The following is a 17,749-nucleotide window of genomic DNA, read 5'->3' on the forward strand; positions in this document are numbered from 1 at the left end:
CCCCTTCGCTGCCCGAGCTCTGCTTGCCTCAGTGCCAGAGCCATTTTGCTCTTATTGCCCCACCCACCATGTTTGTTCCAGGACGCCGGCTCCTAGACAGGCAGGGGATGGTTCCTTGTGGGGCCATGCAGCAGGGAAGGTTCTGGGAGCTGGGGCCCCCAGGGACTGTCAGGGCCTTGTGCTAGTTTTACCCAAGGTGTGGCAGGCACTCTGCCAAGGCCCCACAATGTGCCTTTATCCCAAGGCAGCTGGCAGCTGCCTGAGAACTGAGGGCAGAGGCAGTGTAGAGGATTGGATGCCCAGGGTGCAAATCCCAACTCAAGCCTTGTTACTGTGGTTCCCTGTGCCTCAGTCTCCTCTCGAAAATGGGTTCATCGGTAGCATTTTTAGGAGGATGAAACATGTGAGACAGCTCAGGACTACCCACTGTGGGGGCTTGCCCGCTGCCCCCTGTCTCCTGGCCCAGAGCATGGCCCACCGCAGGTGGGCATAGCGTGAGCACATACATATAAGTCTGGGTTGCTGTTGCACAGACAACACACTAACTTTATTCACACAGATATAAAAGTAGATTTTTCTAGAAATGTTCTCTCACACCAGAGGGAATAGGTTGAGAGGCACGCATGGGCCAACAGCAGGAGGGTGGGTTGGGGCAAGGAGGGTAGATGCCAACATGTGGACCAAGGCCGCAGGCCAGTGGCAGCTGGGCTGGAAAAGCCGTAGTGGGGGGTGGGAGGGAGTATAGAAGCTGGGACTAGCCACCCCACCCTGCTTTGTCTACAGTGGAGGCTGGGGGAGCACACAGACATGTTGGAAGCATCCAGAACCACAGGCAACTCAACAGGGGCTGGGGAACTCTGGCAAGGAAAGCTCTGGGCACATGCTCGCCTTTCCTATTGGCTGCTTGCCAGCTCCTTGTGAGCTGCCACTCTCCCCTCATCCCCAAATCCCCCTTCTTTGCCAGCGCCTTCTGGAAGGACTGTGTGAACCACAGAGGGGCCCAGTGGTGGGGTACGAGGAGGCCAAGTGTGGCTATGCAGACAGCTGCTCACTCAAGCGCAGAGCAATGGGTCGGGCTGCCCACAGAGGGGCCTTGGGGCAGGGATGGGGGCCTCACTGGGGCAGGGCCTTGAGGATGGCGTTGACCTCCTCCGCCACTGCAGTCAGGGCAAATTCAAACTGGTCCTGTAGAAGAGCAGTTCCAGCAGGATCAGGCTACCCAGGCCACCCGCCCCAGGAGGAATCCTCTTAGGAGGTGCCCAGGCAGATGTGGGGTAGCTGGTGGTGCTGCCTGCCTTGGAAAGGGGGGAGAAGTCATAGGCATGCATAGTCACCTTGGAGCGGACAAGGCCAGGTCTCTGGTCCCGGACGTGCTCCAGGGTAGCGGCAATGTCAATCTCCTTCACTCCTGCGGGGAGGGGATGTTGGGGGTGGCTCCTGGGGTGGGAGGCTTAGAGGACGGAGCAAGGCCTGGAGGTGTGGCAGCCTGTTCCTTTGCCAGCTCTCCAGGACCTACGGCTGCACGCCCCGAGGGGACAATCCTTACCCTTGGCCATGCGGTTCAGGACCATATCAATGAGGATGTAGGTGCCAGTCCTCCCTGCACCATCGCTGAAACAGGAATCGGGACAGGTTAAGCTAGGGGTCAGCAGGAAGGGCAGAGGGGACACAGAAGTCTAGACCAGGGAGGTTACTGGCTGATGGATTAGGAAGGCCAGGAGTGAGGCAAGGAAGGTGGGTGGGGAGCTGGTGGCTTGTGAGGCATCACTGGACATAAGTGAAAAGGAGGGTGGGGCCCAGCTGTGAGGAGGAGGCAGCAGGAGGGAGCAGGACCAGCCATCTCTTCCTGGGGCCAGCTTACTGCTACACAATAATAGTTTCTACTTTCTTGGCCACTCTGAGAATCCTTCAAAAAGTTTCTGGAAAGTGAATTACAAGATACTATTATTCTGGTGCAAAACATCTGGAATCTGTACACTTTTTTGTGGCATTGTGAGTGTGGCATAACTGGTTAACCCACTACCAGCATCCCATAAAGGTGCTGGTTTGAGTTCTGGCTGCTCCACTTCTGAGCCAGCCCCTTGCCTATGTGCCTGGGAAAGCAGTGGCATATGGCCCAAGTGTTTGGGCCCCTGCATCCATGTGAGAGACCCAGATGAAGCTCCTGGCTTTGGCCTTGCCAAGCCCCTGGCTGTTACAACCATGTATGGAATGAACAAGCAGATGGAAGATCTCTAACTCTGCCTTTCAAATACATAAAATAAATCTTTAAAAAATGCATCTCCAGGCCCGGCCGTGCGGCCTAGCGGCCAAAGTCCTCGCCTTGAATGCGCCGGGATCCCATATGGGCGCTGGTTCTAATCCCGGCAGCTCCACTTCCATCCAGCTCCCTGCTTGTGGCCTGGGAAAGCAGTCGAGGATGGCCCAATGCATTGGGACACTGCACCCGCGTGGGAGACCTGGAAGAGGTTCCTGGTTCCCGGCTTCAGGTCGGCACAGCACCGGCCCGCTGCGGCTCAGTTGGGGAGTGAATCATCGGACGGAAGATCTTCCTCTCTGTCTCTCCTCCTCTCTGTAAATCTGACTTTGTAATAAAAAAAAAAAAAAAAAATCTAAAAAAAAAAAAAGCATCTCCATCAACTTTTTAAGACATCATTGTGTGTATGATTACTTGCACCCAAATAAACTTTTGATTCCATTTTTCAAGAACTCTTCCATGTTTTGTTGAACAGTCTTAATCACATTCTCCCTTTGCTCCTTCAACCACGCCCACCTCATGTATGGTGTACTTTGTGGGCCTGTGGGCTGCAGTTTACCAGCCTCAAGGGGCTGGGTGAGCAGCATGCACAGGAAACAGGAAGCAAGGTGCAGACCAACCAGGCCCCACACCAGCATCCTGTGGCCTAAAGCCTCCTTGTCGCCTCACCCCCAGCCTCCCCACCCACCTGCAGTGCACGATGATGGGGCAGGAGCGGCCGCGGTAGCACTTGTTCACTTTCCTGCAAAAGAAATGGCGGTGAGGGCCAGTGGGCACCAGCAGCCCAGGAAGGAGGAGTGGAATCCATGACGGGTGGGGGCGGGGGACCCCTTTGCTTCCTTTGCTTTCCCCATACCCAGGGGAAAAGGGCTACAGGGCTACAGGCAAAGCCCAGAGCTGGCGTGGCCGGCACTGGGCCAGCCTAGTCCCTTTAGAGCCATGTGCCTGTAGCTTCAAGCCTCTGTTTTCTGATCTGAACAAATGGAGTGGTGGTAATAATGATATTCCTATACTGACCCTGACCACGACTTGGCCAGGAGTGGGGGTGTCTCCCTACATCAGAGGCCCCCTGGTAATCTGGTCCATCTCTTACAGACTGCTGTAAGAGGTGTCCTGTAAGGACATCCATCGGGTCATTGGCCTTCCCTCTGGAGGACTGTCGCCAAACTGCACTTACAAAGCGACAGTTTATACCAGATATCTGAAGTCTACAGGGTCTCAGTGTAGACCACATGAATAGTTGAGCTGACCCGTAAGACCTGGAAGCAGATCTGTGTGCACTAGCTCTATGGGAACTTGAAGATGTGGAAGATAGACAATAGCTCAAGACCTCCTCATTTTCAGGGGTCAGTGCCCACGGCCTTAAGGATCCCAGTTAGAGGCCTCATCCAGAGGTTGGGGGGCATCCCAGCATGCCCAGGCTTCACCCTCAGCCCTGCATCTGGAGCCCCTAGGCCAGCAGGGCAAGAGGTAGAGAAACAGACGTCTCAGTGCGGCACTCCCTGCTGGGAGCCCGCTCTTCAGCCACCCGTCTGAGTCTCTTGCGGGGAAAGGCAGAGGGGGCGGGAGGTCTGAGCTGCTCCAGATTTCACGTACGAACATAATGAGTCCCTCGGCTTCTGCCCTTGGCTCCGAGGCTTCCGGGAGAATCCAGCTAGCCGTTCACATCGTCCTGACCCTCTTAGTCTCCTCCACGTGGCCCCTCCCACAGAGCGGATCAGGCGTGGGTCCCACCCGCCTAGCGCACCTGCGAAAGTCCAGCAGCGGCCGCGTGGAGGCCGGGGTGCCCTCTGCCGGCCAGCTGAGGAAGTGGAACTGCGTGAGCGTGCGCGTCTCCTGGGTCTGCACGTTCTTCAGGTAGAAGCTCCGCACCAGGAAGTCCTCGCACCAGATGTGCTCCGACACCAGGTTCACCTGCGGAGCCGGGCTGGAGCTTGAGCTCCGGCGGCTCTCCAAATCCTCCAGGAAGGGAGCCGCCCACCTGAACCAGCTGGCCCCCAGAACCCCTGGCCACTGTGTCACTCACTAGTCCACTGCTAGAGATACCTGGAGGGAGTGTCTCCCTCCTCTTCCTCACTGGGTCTACCCCAGTGTCTGTCACACATACCACAAATTGTGATGAACTTCTGTCATATTTTGTTTTGATATTTTCCTTTAACCATGAGCATCACCAATTTAAAAAAAAACTTCAATAAGATTATCAAGTACTCATTTCGTGATGGGAAATGATGCACTTTTATCTGGGAACGAGCATCTTTTGCTGTAATCTCAAGGTCTCTCATTTGACTGCTGGGTCACTTTCTCTCATTTGTTTGGAATTTCTTTATTCTCCTGCTTTGCCTGTGCTAGTTAGTCTCTGTCTTCTCTCATCTCAAGAAAAACTGTTTCTGACATAAGCAGCCTATGCGAATTGTGACTGGTAGCATTTCTTTCTTTGGCCACCAGGGAGCTCTGAGCTAAGCTAGCTTAAAGTCCAATCTTAAATTCAGTACTTGCATGTACCTTTCTCCTCTTATAAAGTTTTGATTCTTGAATGCTTTGATCCTATATAGTACACATACCCATGCAAGTGTATGTGTGTGTATATATTTATCTGCATATGCGCACCACATCTACTTCCCCTCTGCCAATGTCCCCTCGCCCAAGGGCACCTGCTGACCTCATACACATGGTAAAGGGAGGAGCCCTCATCTGGCCAGTAACGGTCACACTGCTTGATGCCATCCTCCACCAATGGGGTCAGCATAACGATGACGGTGCAGCCGCTCTCCCAAACCATCTGGAGACAGACACTGGGGGGGTCAGCTCCACTGTGACCTCTTGGGCACTGGGATAACAGTTTGCCTATGAAGGCTTCTGTTTCTGAGAGCAGCCCTCCCTCCCAGAACCCACCTGCCAGAAGTCAGCGATGGTATGGGACAGTGGTCCCTGGGTGGCTATGTAGGCTGGCATCCGAGGGTCGTGTTCGATCTGGGGGTGGGCAGAGGAAACACATGGTGAGTCTGGATGGGAAATAATGTGATGGAGGAGCTTGGTCAAAGAGAGAAGTAGCACCCCAATTTCTGTGCTAGGGGGTCCAAGGCCTTGGTCAGGCTGTGGGGTGTGAGCACAGGGAAATGGTACATGTAGAGGCAGAGTGGAGGTGGGGACTGGAGTCAAGGCCACTCACTATGGGGCTGGCATTGATGTAGTCGCTGCGTGAAGGGCTGCTTTCCACCTTCAGCTTGATACGGGCGTGGTCATCTGCACAGACCCCCCCCCATTGGCCCCAGTGGTCACTGAGTCAGGAACCCAGCTCCTCTCTGCACCCTTCCTCCCTCCCTCCATCCAGCACCCCCAGCCAAGATGGGCAGGGCTGGGCTGCTGTGGTAGTGGACACCGGCCCCCCTCTCCAAGTGTGTCTGTGCAGCTGGTGTGCAAAGGGCCAGGCTCCGTGCGGAGCTTACTCACAGGGCAAGAAGTCGGGATGACGGTTCTTCTTGGCGTTGCCCTCCCCCTGGGCAGTGGCGCAGACATTCGGCTCTGCCTGGTAGGCACACAGTGCCTGCCACTCCTTGGCCAGGCGGTCCCGGTTCCGCAGGTGGTCCTCCATGTAGGCCTACAAGGGCACCACAGCCTGGCTCTGGCCCGCCCCCACTCCCCACCTGCCCTGCCTCTCCCTCCATCCTGTCCTCTCCCCATCTCTGTCCTGACCAGGATCATGTGGCCTGTAGAGATGTCCATGTTAGCCTGGGCAGGCTCCTCGCACCAGGACGGTGTGCTGCTGTGGGAGCTGGGGCTGGCCTGGGCCGCATCGCTGAACTGAGAGGATACGCTGCTCACCCGGGAGGGCTCTGGGGGACCCTCGGCCCGATTGAAGAGGGACTTTGTGGCCATGTGCTGGCGACACAGGTCCTGTGGAGGGAGGGAGCAGTGGTGATGCCTTTCAGCAGGGTCCTGGGTTTCCGGTTGGGCCCTCTAGACGTGACCTTGATTTTAAATGGAATCTGCTTGGGGCCTCCATCCTGCTGAGGGTTGTTCTGTTCAGCAAGTGCCTCTGGCAACGATTTAGGGCATCACAGATGAAATCCCAGAGCCCCAGCATCACATTACCTTAGAACCATCTACTTCCAATGCCATCTGTTTGAGATGTCCTATGGCATCTGCCCGAACACTCCCAGGGATAAAGTCTTCGCATTGCCCCTCCGCCACCATTCACTCAACTCCCACCCTTATTTACATGCAAAATCCAGTTTCTCCCCCACTTCCCTCCCCTACCCACCTCCCCCCAGCCCACTGGGGGCTGCACACCTGGTACTCAAAGGTAGTGTCACCGTGGGCCCCCTCGGGCCCCAGGGCTGCCAGGCGCTCCTTGTCCCGCTGCCGCGCATGCTGCCGCACGCACAGAGCCACCGCCAGAGCCACCAGCAGCCCGGCCACCCCGGCCAGGGCCACCAGAGTAAGGAGCACGGAGCGCATGGGAGAGGCGCTGTGGGCTGCTCGAGGAAGGGCTGCCGCTGCCTCCTCCCTCTGTGGGCACAAGGCTAGAATCAGTGCATGTAACAGCTGTGAGGACTTTTCTGGGGCAAGGAGCAAAGCTGGGGGGGAGAGGGAGTCCAGGGGTCCAAGGGCTCAGGTACTCATTGTTCAGTCCCCATGGGAGCAACTCAAGCACCCGAGGCCTTGTGGGTGACGTATGCCAGGGCATGGAGCAGTGCAGACAGAGCCCAAAGAAGTGAAAGGTAGAATTCAAGGCATTGTGTGGCTGCAGACTGGAAGCATGTTGGGGGATCTGGTCCTTCCTCTGCAAAGTTTTCTCTCAGAATGTAGACTGGGCTCCAGAAGGCTAAGGAATCTCAGCTGCTTCTTGCCAAGCATGGAACTAACTACAGATTGGTCTCATTGGGAGAAGCCTGCCCGCTGCGTGGTGAGGAGGGGCCGCTCTTGCCTGGGCAGGTTGGCTGGGAGGGGGGCAGACAAGCAGAGGAGGTTTTCAGCTCCACATCTCCCTGACTCTGGGTCAGTCTTCTGGGGTTTTGCCTGCTTCTGCAGCTGGTGCCTACCTGCCCCACTCCTGTTTGCAGGATCTGCAGCCCCGTCTGTGCTTCCAGTTCAGACTTCACCAGTCCTGCAGGGAGAACGCCCGGCAAACTCTCCGCAGCCCCAGCTGGGCTACGCTCCATGCCATGCCATGCCAGGCAGCCATGTGGGCTGGTTACATCCCAATGTATGTCACAGGCTTGGATAGATCCTATTAAGGTCAGAGCTGGGGATGAGCCTGGGATGAGGTTGGGGCACTATTTACCGGCTTGCTGAGTCACATCTGCGAGGGACAGGTTCTGCTCATTGTGCCGGATCCGAAAGGTGAGGGCTGGTCCCACAACACTGCGGAATAGAAAAGTTACTGCCTCAGACCCAGTGGCGTGGCCTAGTGGCTAAAGTCCTCGCCTTCAAAGCCCCAGGATCCCATATGGGCGCTGGTTCTAATCCCAACAGCCCCACTTCCCATCCAGCTCCCTGCTTTTGTCCTGGGAAAGCAGTCGAGGACGGCCCAATGCATTGGGACACTGCACCCGCGTGGGAGACCCGGAAGAGGTTCCAGGTTCCAGGTTCCTGGCTTCGGATCGGCGCGCACCGGCCCGTTGCGGCTCACTTGGGGAGTGAATCATCGAACGGAAGATCTTCCTCTCTGTCTCTCCTCCTCTCTGTATATCTGACTTTGTAATAAACTGAATAAATCTTTTTTAAAAAAGAAAAGTAAAAGTTACTGCCTCGGCCACCTGCACCCCTAGACTCCAGAGAGGCCTCTTGCCTCTTGCCTCGCTTCAGCAGACGCTGCAGTAGGCCGAGGGTGCCCTCTAGTGGCCGCCGAGGGTGGGGCCGGCTGCGGGGCTAGGTGTGGGTGAAACTTGCATAGGGCTGGGAGCGCTTTCCTTTCCTCCCCGGGGGGCCCCACCACCCCACGCCCCGAGACCCTGCAGCCACTGCCTCCTCTCCGGGCTGCCTTCCAGCTCCCCGCTGTCACCCCAGCCACATATCCACCCACCTGATGTTGATGAAGCTGGCGGAGGACAGGTGCACGTGCTCAGCTAGGATCTCCAGCAACTTCACTCCTGCAGCCAAGCTCAGGGGCCTGGGGAGGGCGGAGGCAAATGGGGGACCTATTTTAGCCATCTCTGCCAGGCAGACAAGCCCCTTTCCTGTCGTGCACCCCCAATTTCTCCCCTCCCTTCTCCCCACCTCCCAGGGACTGGAAACTTTTCCCAGGCTGTAGCCCTTACTTTCGGTCAGTTACAATGTAGCCATACTCTTCTGCTGCTGGCTGTGCGGAGGGCTGTTCCGCCACGGGGGCTTGGCTCTGGCCCAGGGGACTTTTCTTCTCCAGCAGGAGAGGTATAGCAGGGGGGCTGGAGGACTTGGGGGGCTCAGAGGATCCAGGGCTCACCACCTGCTGGACTTTGCTGGAGGTGGGGCTGACAGTGGGGTGTCCGGGCAGGGAAGGTGTGGGGGCTGGAGGCTCAGCCACCTCTCTGCCCTGAACCTGCTCCTCTGTGGCCTATTGAGAAGGAAGGATGGAGGCGTAGCTGTAGCATCTGGCAGCAGATGGGTTTGGGGGACTGGGGCTGTATCCCTTCTCCATAGCGGCTACTCCCAGGGGCCAGGGCACTGCTGGCTATGCAGAGGGCACTGACAAAATGTAAGCCAGTGGGTGAACAGATGCATGCAGGACTGAATGAAGGAAATTTAGTCTCTAATATGCCACAGGTTAGGGCTGGGAGGGAAGCTAGAGTGAGGTGGGATGGGGAATAGACAGGCTGTAGTCTAGACTGTCTAACCTCAGAATCTCAGAAGTCCCTGGGGTTAAAACTGAAGCTGAGGCCCTCCAGCTCCAGGGTCCAGAGGCCACATGCTAGCAGCTCCCTTTCCCCTAAGTACCCTCAGGGCATGGTCTGAATGATTCACAGCAGAAGCAGACGGTCACATTCTGGTTCCTGGGTTTGGCGTGGTAGTCTAGTGGCTAAAATCCTCCCTCGCCTTGCATGTGCCGGGATCCATATGGGCACTGATTCGTGCCCCGACAGCTCCGTTTCCCATCCAGCTCCCTGCTTGTGGCCCGGGAAAGCAGTTGAGGATGGCCCAAAGCCTTGGAACCCTGCACCCAGGCGTGGGAGACCTGGAAGAAGCTCCTGGCTTTGGATTGGCTCACTTGAGGAATAAACCAGTGGATGGAAGATTTTTCTCTCTGTTTCTCCTCTCTGTAAATCTGCCTTCCCAATAAAAATAAATAAATCTTTAAAAAGAAAAAAGAATTCTGGTTTCTGGCCCTAGCTCTGCTGTGAACTTGATGGGCAATGACCCATGCTTGCCCATCAGGCAGATCCCAGGAAGCTGACTCTGGGTTTTGGTCCTGAGAATCGGGCTTGGGCAAGGGAGTACATGGCCATGGGGAAGGGCTGGGAACTCACCTTCTTGACATCAGCTCCGAGGTTGACTGCCTCTCCTGAGGAGACAGGAAAAAACAAAATCTGGGAGAAAGCACAACATGGTGGGGGAGGAAGGACCAGAACCCAGAGCCTGTTCTCTGCAGTCAGCTGCCAAACCCAGGTAATGGGCTCACCCTAAGGGGGTCTCGTTTTCCCTTCCTTACCCTCTTTGCTCATCAGTTGGGGGTTTCCCCTTAGCCCTGGCCATGTCCTCCGCAGGTCCTCTATAGCGTCCCTCATGCCTGCTTTTCCTTGCTCACACCACCTTCTACTTGCACCTTCTAGTCTTCCTCTGGTCTAACTCCTCAGTTCACCACCTGGAACACCTTGAAAACCTGGTACACTTGGCCCCTTTGCCCTTTGCTGGCAATGTCCTTACTCTCTTCCCTTAACCTTGAGCCTAAGCTTCCCCCTCCAAGCTACTCCGTGGGGTGCTGAGAGCTGGGAGAGTGCCTTCTGCAAGGACACTCACCGAGATTCTTTCCTGTGCCCTTGGGCAGCAGTTGCAAGAGGGTCAGGAGAGTGGAGAGCTGCTCGGAGGTCAGCTGACGCAGCTCCACCCCATAGCCTGCCAGCACAGCGGCCAGTCTCAGCAGCGGCCCATCTGTGGGGAAGCAGGCAGAGAGCTTAGGGCAGATGGCAAGTTGTGTGTGTGTGTGTATGTGTGTGTGTGTGTGTGTGTGAGAGAGAGAGAGAGAGAGAGAGAGAGGTGGGAGTCTGGGTGGGTGTGGCCTGCACACGTCAGAGATGCTGCTTAAACTCCAAGCCCTCCCCTCCCCTTCACTCTCATGGACCCAAGACTAAGCTCCAGGCCCACCAAGGATGGTTTTGAAGAAAATAACTTTTCCAAGCCCATTCTATCCCCATTCACGTTAATGCTCTGCAGGGTCAGCTCAGCCCCAGACAAATGCATTCTATGATTTCCCCTGCAGGCAGAGGGGCGGATGCTGGGGATTTAGTTACCTGGCTGCACTGCCAGGGAAGGAGGCTTCTCCCCATGACCCCCTAGTTCCTTCTCTTCATAGCCCTCTGAGGAGTCCTGTGCCCGGCTGCTGTCCCCTTGCTCTGGCAACCGTGGCGCTCTGGCCCTGCTGGGCACTGGCATTTCCTGGGCCAGGTAGAGCAGCCCTGCATCCTGGAAAAGCTGGGCAGGCGGTGGTCCAGGAAGGTCCCCAAAGGAGTGGCCAGAGTGGGCCCCAAACATGCCCTTGGAGGTGGTTCTGCTGAAGAGGGCGGGGGCTTCAGCCTTGGGTGGGGGGCCCTCACTGCCCATGCCTGGGGAGATCTCGGAGCTCCGTGAGCCATCGCGAGAGCCGAACTGTGGGAAACCAGGGATACAGGTAAGAAGATGCAGCAGTCAGGGCTAGGGGACCAGTAGGGGTAGAGGCAGAGTTCAGGGCTTACCTGGTGGAACAGGTAGGGCTGCAGCAGGGCAGGCTCATAGCTCAGAGCAGGGTGGGGAGGCTGCGGGGGCAGTAGCAGATGCTCCAAGAGCGGTGGCAGCAGCTCAGCCTGCAGAGGAGTCAGGGAGGAGCCCCCCGCAGCTCCACCCCCTCCCACTGAAGGTCGAGGAAGCCGGAGCTGGGTAGCAGGGATGGAACCAGTCGGGATGTCCTGTGAGAGCTGTTCCCCAGCTGGAGCAGGTCGCCTGGGTACACCAGATCTGGGGAAGACAGCAGTGTGTGTGTGTGTGTGTGTGTGTTGACAGATATTGTCAAGCTCAGCAGTGTAGAGCAGGTCTGACCTTTAAGTGGCCTTATGGGCAAGAGAGACAGCCCAGATAGGTGAGGCCAAGGGCCAAGCCTTGTGCAGAAGCACCTGCCTCCCCACTTAGGAGGTCCCTGACATACAGCTGCAGAGGCTGGGGAAACCATAAGGCTAGGGATGGAGGGGAGAATAGGAGCCAATAACCTGTCTGAGGAAGCTGTGACTGCACCTGGCCCAGCTGGCCCTCCATGCTTCGTCCCCATCCCTGGCTCTCCGAGTGTATGTTCAAATGGTCAGGACTGCCCCTCCCTCTGCTCCCTGCCACTCTGCCTTCTTCATCCCAGCACCATCATCTGAGCCTTGTGGACCTCATTTCCTTTCCTCCACTTTGTGGGGCCTCAATTTGCCCTAACCTCCAAAAGGTGATGGCACCTCCCACCACATGTAATCCCACGTGGTAATGAAATGGGGCATCGTGCAACTTGAGGGCAAAATAAAAGCCCAACCTGTCCTTGATGATTGCTTTGATGCTTCCTTTAAGATAGTAAATGTCAGTGTTTTCCAAAACTCTTTTTTTAAAGTTTCCATATTTTGTTGGATTTTCAGGAATGGGCTCAGTTCCTCTGAGCATGTAAGTAAGCTGGAATTACCATTCTCTGTGCTCCAGTCCAGAGACCTTGGGGTCCCCTCATTCCCCTTATCCCATGTGGAGGACTGCAGACCACCAACCTCACCACACTGTGGTTGTTGAGAAGGGCTGCCTACCTGTCCCTTGGAAAGGGCTCTGGGGGGCGAAGCCGGGGGATGCGTTCCATCTCCTGGGAGATCACATACTGGGTGAGGTCATCGTGCCAGGACAGTCCTGTTGGGCAAAGGACAGAGGGAGGTGGGCTTACGAGTCAGAGAGCCCAGGATCAGGGGCCAGAGGGCATCCCAGCCGCATGTTCCTGCATTGCATCGGCTTTGGCAGCCCAGAGGGGGCAGTGGAGGGGCCGTGGGGCTAAGTGGGTGATCCTATCTGTTCTCTTCCTGCTTTCAGGGATGGCTCTTAGAGCAGTCAGACTGTATTCTGGTCCTGTCCCAGCTACTGATGAATTATCTTGACTGCACTCAAACTGCTGAGCCTCAATTCCCTATGATTTGCGATTCTGCCATCTGTCAAATGGAGACTGACACTTCCCAAAACCGGTGTAGTAACTGATAAACATCTATCAACATGGCTAGCACAGTGCCTGTCACACAGTGCCTGTCACACAGTGAACTTTCCTCAAATGCTATAATTTCCAGTATTATTATTACTATCATTCTTTTTGTTGATCCTGAGGTTCAGTTTTCCTGATTCACAAAGTGGGAATAATAATACTACCTATTTTGTGAGGCTATTATGAAGATCAAGTGTGGAAATGAAAATGCTCAAAAAGATACCCAGATTGTCCTCACTGCTGTTGGGTCAGTATCATGATCATCTCTTGAGGAAGTGCTCCTGGTTGACTCTTTGCCCGTGAACTTTGCCCTTAGGGAAGGTCAGTCACGCATTCTAAAGACATAATCTCTCACTCTCCACCCCTTATTCTTCTCCTTCCCTTTTTGGATTTATAACCTGTGTTGTTCTTAATTCACAATCTATTGATATTGATATAGATCTGATCAATACGCACACACCTACCTTTTCACCTATCAATGTTAAATGAACTATTTTGTTGCTATTTAAAGTCAGACCCTCCACTTGGGCACTAAATTTTACTCTTTCAATGACTAAGAACATTCCCCCTACACTCCTCCTATGTTCCTTACATCATCCTGTTGTCTGATGACACTGAATTATGTTTATTAGTGTGCACACATGCCACAGTTTCTTCCATCTTGAAAAAATACTGCTCGACCCTCCTTTCCCCTCTATTTCTTGGATTTTTCTTTTTCAATGAGATCCTTGCAAGAGCTCCCTGTATTAGCTGTTCCTACTTATTTCCCTCCCATTCTCTTTTAATCCTCTGCTTGGATTTTATTCATAATTAGTCTACCAAGGCTATTTGAATCAAAGTCACCAGTGACTTCTGTGCATTCAAATCCAGTGGTCAATCCCCAGGTCTCCTAACCTTTTGTCATCACTGGACCCTCACTGTCCACGCCTCCCTCCCTCTTGAGACACTTCCATGTGGCGCCCATAATTCCAAACACTTTTACTTTTTCTCCCACCTTGCTAACTTCTGCCTGCAAATCTCCACTGATAGTTCTTCACCTTTCCCTGAGCTTTCTATTACTACAATTCTGTAGGAATCTTGGCTTAATATTAGAATTTTCTAGAGTTTGCTTCTTTATCTACATTGAAGTCTATTAACCCCCTCAAGGATTTAATTATCTGTAAGCCAAAGAATTCCATCTTTGTATATCCACTCTCGACCTTTCTCTCAATCAAATCTCATACCCAGTACTCAAATTCTCGCTGCACTTGAATAGATATCTTGAAGTCACTATGTTCAAAAGTGGACAAATACCACCCCAAAGCTGATTCTTGTGCATTTTCTACATGATAATTAATGATATTTTCACTGCCCCAGTCATTTAGATAATAAGACCTGGGTGTCATTCTTAATGGCCCTCTTTGTAACCATTTCCAATATTTCAGGAAATCATGCTGACTCTCTCAAAAATATATGAAGAATTCTATCATTCATCAGGACTTTTCTGCATCCCTGGTCCAATCTACAGTCATCTTGAATTATTGTGGTAGCTTTGAATGGTCTCCCATTCTCAATCCAGCAATGAGAGTGATTCTTTTCAAGCAGGTGTAGTGGTTTCCTCTTTTGCTCAGAATAGAGACAGTGTTCACACACAGTCTCCTCTACGGGCTCACAATGAATTGAGCCCCTTCTCCCATTACCTATCTGACTGCACCTTCCCTGTTCCTCTCCATCACTTCTGACAATCACACTGGCCTTTACAATGTTCCTCAAGTTTCTGCCTGTGGCTTTTGACCTAGCTGCTTGACCTCCCTGAAAACACTCTTTCCTAAGACAACTTCCCCCCCAAAAAAATACTGTTCCGGAATGCTCCAACAAACTCCTCCTCCACCTCCTTACAGTATGCTCAGATTTCAAAGTCTCAATAATGTCTACCTTAACCACCCAACTTAACACTGCAGCTTCAGACCTTACCATTTCTGGTGCCTTTATCTTCTGATTTTATATGGCACTTACCGCCTAACATATTGTATATTTCATAATTTACACAGTATGTCCCTCCCCTTGTGTGACAATCAGAAACCCCATCAAGCAGAGATCTTTGTTCCATTTTCAGATACATCCTAAACATATACAACTATCCCTCTCTCATATTAAATATTCAATAAATACACTTTCTGTTGGAGTGAACTGAGTGAGATGGGGGGGGGGGTTCTCCTTGCTGAAGACTCCAGGATTCATGCTGCTGGGACATTCAGACCAGTGAGTGGAACTTATCCTCAGGATGTGGCTACTGGCCTCTTCCAGTGACTTATTCTACAAACTCCCTCTGGACTCCTCTCAAGAGCTCCACAGTGAGTATTCCATGTTTAGGGTCTCACTTTCTCTCTGGTCTTGCCCTCTTCTCCAGTGACATCTGGGAAATGAGTGTATTTCATGACAATCCTTGAGTCAACCCCCCCTCGCTTCCCCACCAGTATCTAACCAAGCTCCGGTCTTTCTTCTCCCAGTGCACCTGACCTCACCTTGGGACATGAGTTGTCGGAGTACACCTTGCAAACGTTGGAGCACTGGGGAAGTAACTTGCAAAAGGGGCCGGGCCTGCCCCACTCCCACCTGGCATTGTCCAAACAAGCCATCTACGAGCACAAAAGTGGTGTTAGCAGGGGACAAGGACTTCCAAAGTTCAGGTAACAACGTGTGGCATTTTTCTACTTCCTCATGGCTCCAGAGAGCTCTGATCCTCCAGGTCTGTCCCCCTGCTCCCCCAAGCCCAGTAACCCTCCTCCCTTCTCAGCTCCATCCACCCACCTACTTATTTTCATATTTCCCCCTTTCTTCTGAGTCTCACTCACCCTGAATACAGACTTCCAGGTGGGAACAGAGTCTGCGGTCAAACAGACAACCTATAGGGGGACAGCAGAAGCTCAGACAGTCACACACAGAGAATGATCATTAAGGTCAAGGGGAGAGAAGCAGGGTAAAGAAGACAGGGAGCCGTTCCTTCATTCTAGGGAGTCTTCAAGCTAAAGAAAGAGTAGAGAAGTGGTCTAGCATTCTTCAAAGGAGGAGGAATGAGACACAGCCTTGGACTTAGATCTGTGAGTCTGATCTATACAAGACTGTGCTTAACTGAGTGACGAGAAGACACCTTCCACGTTTGTGGCCGAGGGGGAGGATCACATGCTCCCATCTCACACACTTGCTACTATGAGAGTTTGAGGTCAAATTCTGTAAGGAGAGCATTCTTCGTTCTAAGCCTCCCAAAGCATCCTAACTATGATAGCCTGGAAGTCATAAAAAGTGGGAACCCTAGCACACCTCTCTGTGGGGGTATGAAGAGTATGAGGGCATGAGGGAAGGGTGGGCTATCTTCTAAGGCAGTGTGCAGCACTACCCCAAGCCCTGGGTTGCGGGCACTGTCCGCGGTGCTGAAACCCCGAGCCCGGTGCGGCCGAGGGCTGGCGTGGAGTCAGGAGGTGGCGGGAGAAGGGGTGACAGGGCGAAGAGTCTTCACGGACCGACCCTCCGTTCCATCCTGCCAGCCCACAACGTCACAGGAAGTACCCCGCGTCGGTCTTCCCGGGTGGGGAAAGGGGGCGCCAGATGGCAAGGCTGCGCCCCTTCCCCCGCGCGTCACCTTCCCACCCCCACTCCCGGCCAGTGAGTCAGCGCTGACTGTGTCCACACAGATGTGAATCAGCACCAGGCAGGGCCGTGGGGAGGGGGACAGGAGCGGATATTCCGTTCTTCATTCTTCTCTGCCCTCCCACCCAACTCTCCCTCCCTCTTATAGGAGATCAGATCGCAGCAATCCACCTCTCTAGGCTTAAACCCCAGCTCCCATTGCGAGCAGATGCTCTTCCTCGCCCTCCGGGGCGCGGGTCATCACCTCGCCGGCGCCTCGGTGGAGAACTGCTTCTCCCCTGGCCTCTCAGCGGGTCCCCCTGAACACATGCAACCCCAGGGCTCCTCCGGAACCCACAATCTTTCCCCAGGCCACTTCTTAGGTCCCGCCCCCGTCTCTCCGGCCCCACCCCCAGGCCTACGCCCCTTTCCTCCCAGGCACCTCTCTTCTGTCTCCTCGCAAGGTGCTCCCTCCCCAACCCCCGCCCCAATTCTATCTGCGCTTCCTACCTTCGCAGAACTTCCTCCATCTCTTCCCCGCCCCCGACCCCCGAGTTTTCTTCGGGCCCAAATGGCATCCTCCACCCACCCCCCAAGTTTCCTCCTGACCGTGGGCACTAATGGCTCTGCAGCCCCCCGGGCGAGTGCTCAGCAGCAGGAGGCAGAGGAGCAGCCGGAGACCCCCAGAGCCGCCAGGACTCCCGGGCCGCCGCAGGCGACGCATCCTCCCGGGCTCGGCGCACTCGCTTCCCCGGCGGACCACAGCGACTCTGGCGGGCTCGGGCGAGCGGGGGGTCGAGGCGGGGCCTGGCACTCCCCACCCACCTAGAGGCGGGATCTACAGCCCCTCTCGCGGCTACTCCGCCAACTGCGAGCGGTGCTGACGACACCTCCACCCCCAGCTCTTACGCTCGTTTGCGTCACAGATGGCGTAAGAGCCGCGTCTTACCCGGGGGCCGCTACCCAACCGGTTCCTCCTCTGCCAAGTAGTGGGCGCCTCGCCAGAACACCCAGCTGGGCCCACCTTCTTTTGACCTGTATTCCCTGTCCAAGGACTACAGCCTCTGTCCCCCGGTCCTAGAGTTGGCAGGAGGGTAGCAGGAGTTGGGGAGGAGGGGCAAGAAAGACGCGTGGGCGGCAGGTGCACACCCCAGGATGAGTCCAGAGCAAGTAGAATACGCCCCCTCCTGTACCTTCAAAAGTGACAAGTTCGCTGCTATCCTCCTGAGCTCGCCTGAATTCCCGTTCATAAGGGCTGCCGACGAAGGGAAGCACCGTGGGCAAGTCGCACAACCTGTTTGCACCCAAGTTCCCTTCCTGCAAAGTGCATGTGCTGGCTGGACTCACGTCTTCAGGTGGCTTCGAGGCTTTGGTGCGGCACTGCAGACCGTGGCTGGATTGGCACCTACTGCACCGCATCCTGGCCCATCCCTGGCCTTCCGGCAGCCTTGTAGGTTCTCTCCACAACCCCAGCTCCCACCGGCGATCTCACTGCATCCTCCCCGCTCCACTTA

At 54.8% G+C, this 17,749-nt stretch overlaps 1 protein-coding gene across 1 annotated transcript; it reads right to left on the bottom strand.

Annotated features, from left to right (window-relative positions):
• Nucleotides 1–58: 58 nt before the first annotated feature.
• PTPRN (protein tyrosine phosphatase receptor type N) lies at nt 59–17,022 on the bottom strand. Its single transcript, XM_004576803.2, has 23 exons — nt 16,845–17,022; nt 15,464–15,514; nt 15,134–15,247; nt 12,193–12,289; nt 11,125–11,383; nt 10,684–11,038; nt 10,193–10,324; nt 9,703–9,737; nt 8,518–8,792; nt 8,283–8,369; nt 7,542–7,621; nt 7,300–7,364; nt 6,548–6,766; nt 5,951–6,151; nt 5,708–5,855; nt 5,427–5,500; nt 5,150–5,227; nt 4,917–5,036; nt 4,005–4,171; nt 2,946–2,999; nt 1,547–1,611; nt 1,335–1,408; nt 59–1,185 (listed from the first exon to the last, which is right to left on the bottom strand). The coding sequence occupies exons 1-23, from the start codon at nt 16,957–16,959 to the stop codon at nt 1,114–1,116; spliced, it is 2,937 nt and encodes a 978-aa protein (XP_004576860.2). The 5' UTR covers nt 16,960–17,022; the 3' UTR covers nt 59–1,113.
• Between the last annotated feature and the right edge of the window lie 727 nt (nt 17,023–17,749).

This window comes from Ochotona princeps, chromosome 5, assembly GCF_030435755.1.
Source record: "Ochotona princeps isolate mOchPri1 chromosome 5, mOchPri1.hap1, whole genome shotgun sequence".
NCBI lineage: Eukaryota > Metazoa > Chordata > Mammalia > Lagomorpha > Ochotonidae > Ochotona > Ochotona princeps.

Excerpts from the sequence above, each read along its gene's own strand:
- PTPRN (XM_004576803.2), bottom strand. The coding sequence starts at position 16,959 with ATGCGTCGCCTGCGGCGGCCCGGGAGTCCTGGCGGCTCTGGGGGTCTC. Across the intron at positions 8,793-9,702 it reads TCGGAGCTGATGTCAAGAAG|GCCACAGAGGAGCAGGTTCA; the intron begins GTGAGTTCCCAG and ends CCTTCTCAATAG. Across the intron at positions 7,365-7,541 it reads AGATGTGACTCAGCAAGCCG|GACTGGTGAAGTCTGAACTG; the intron begins GTAAATAGTGCC and ends TTCTCCCTGCAG.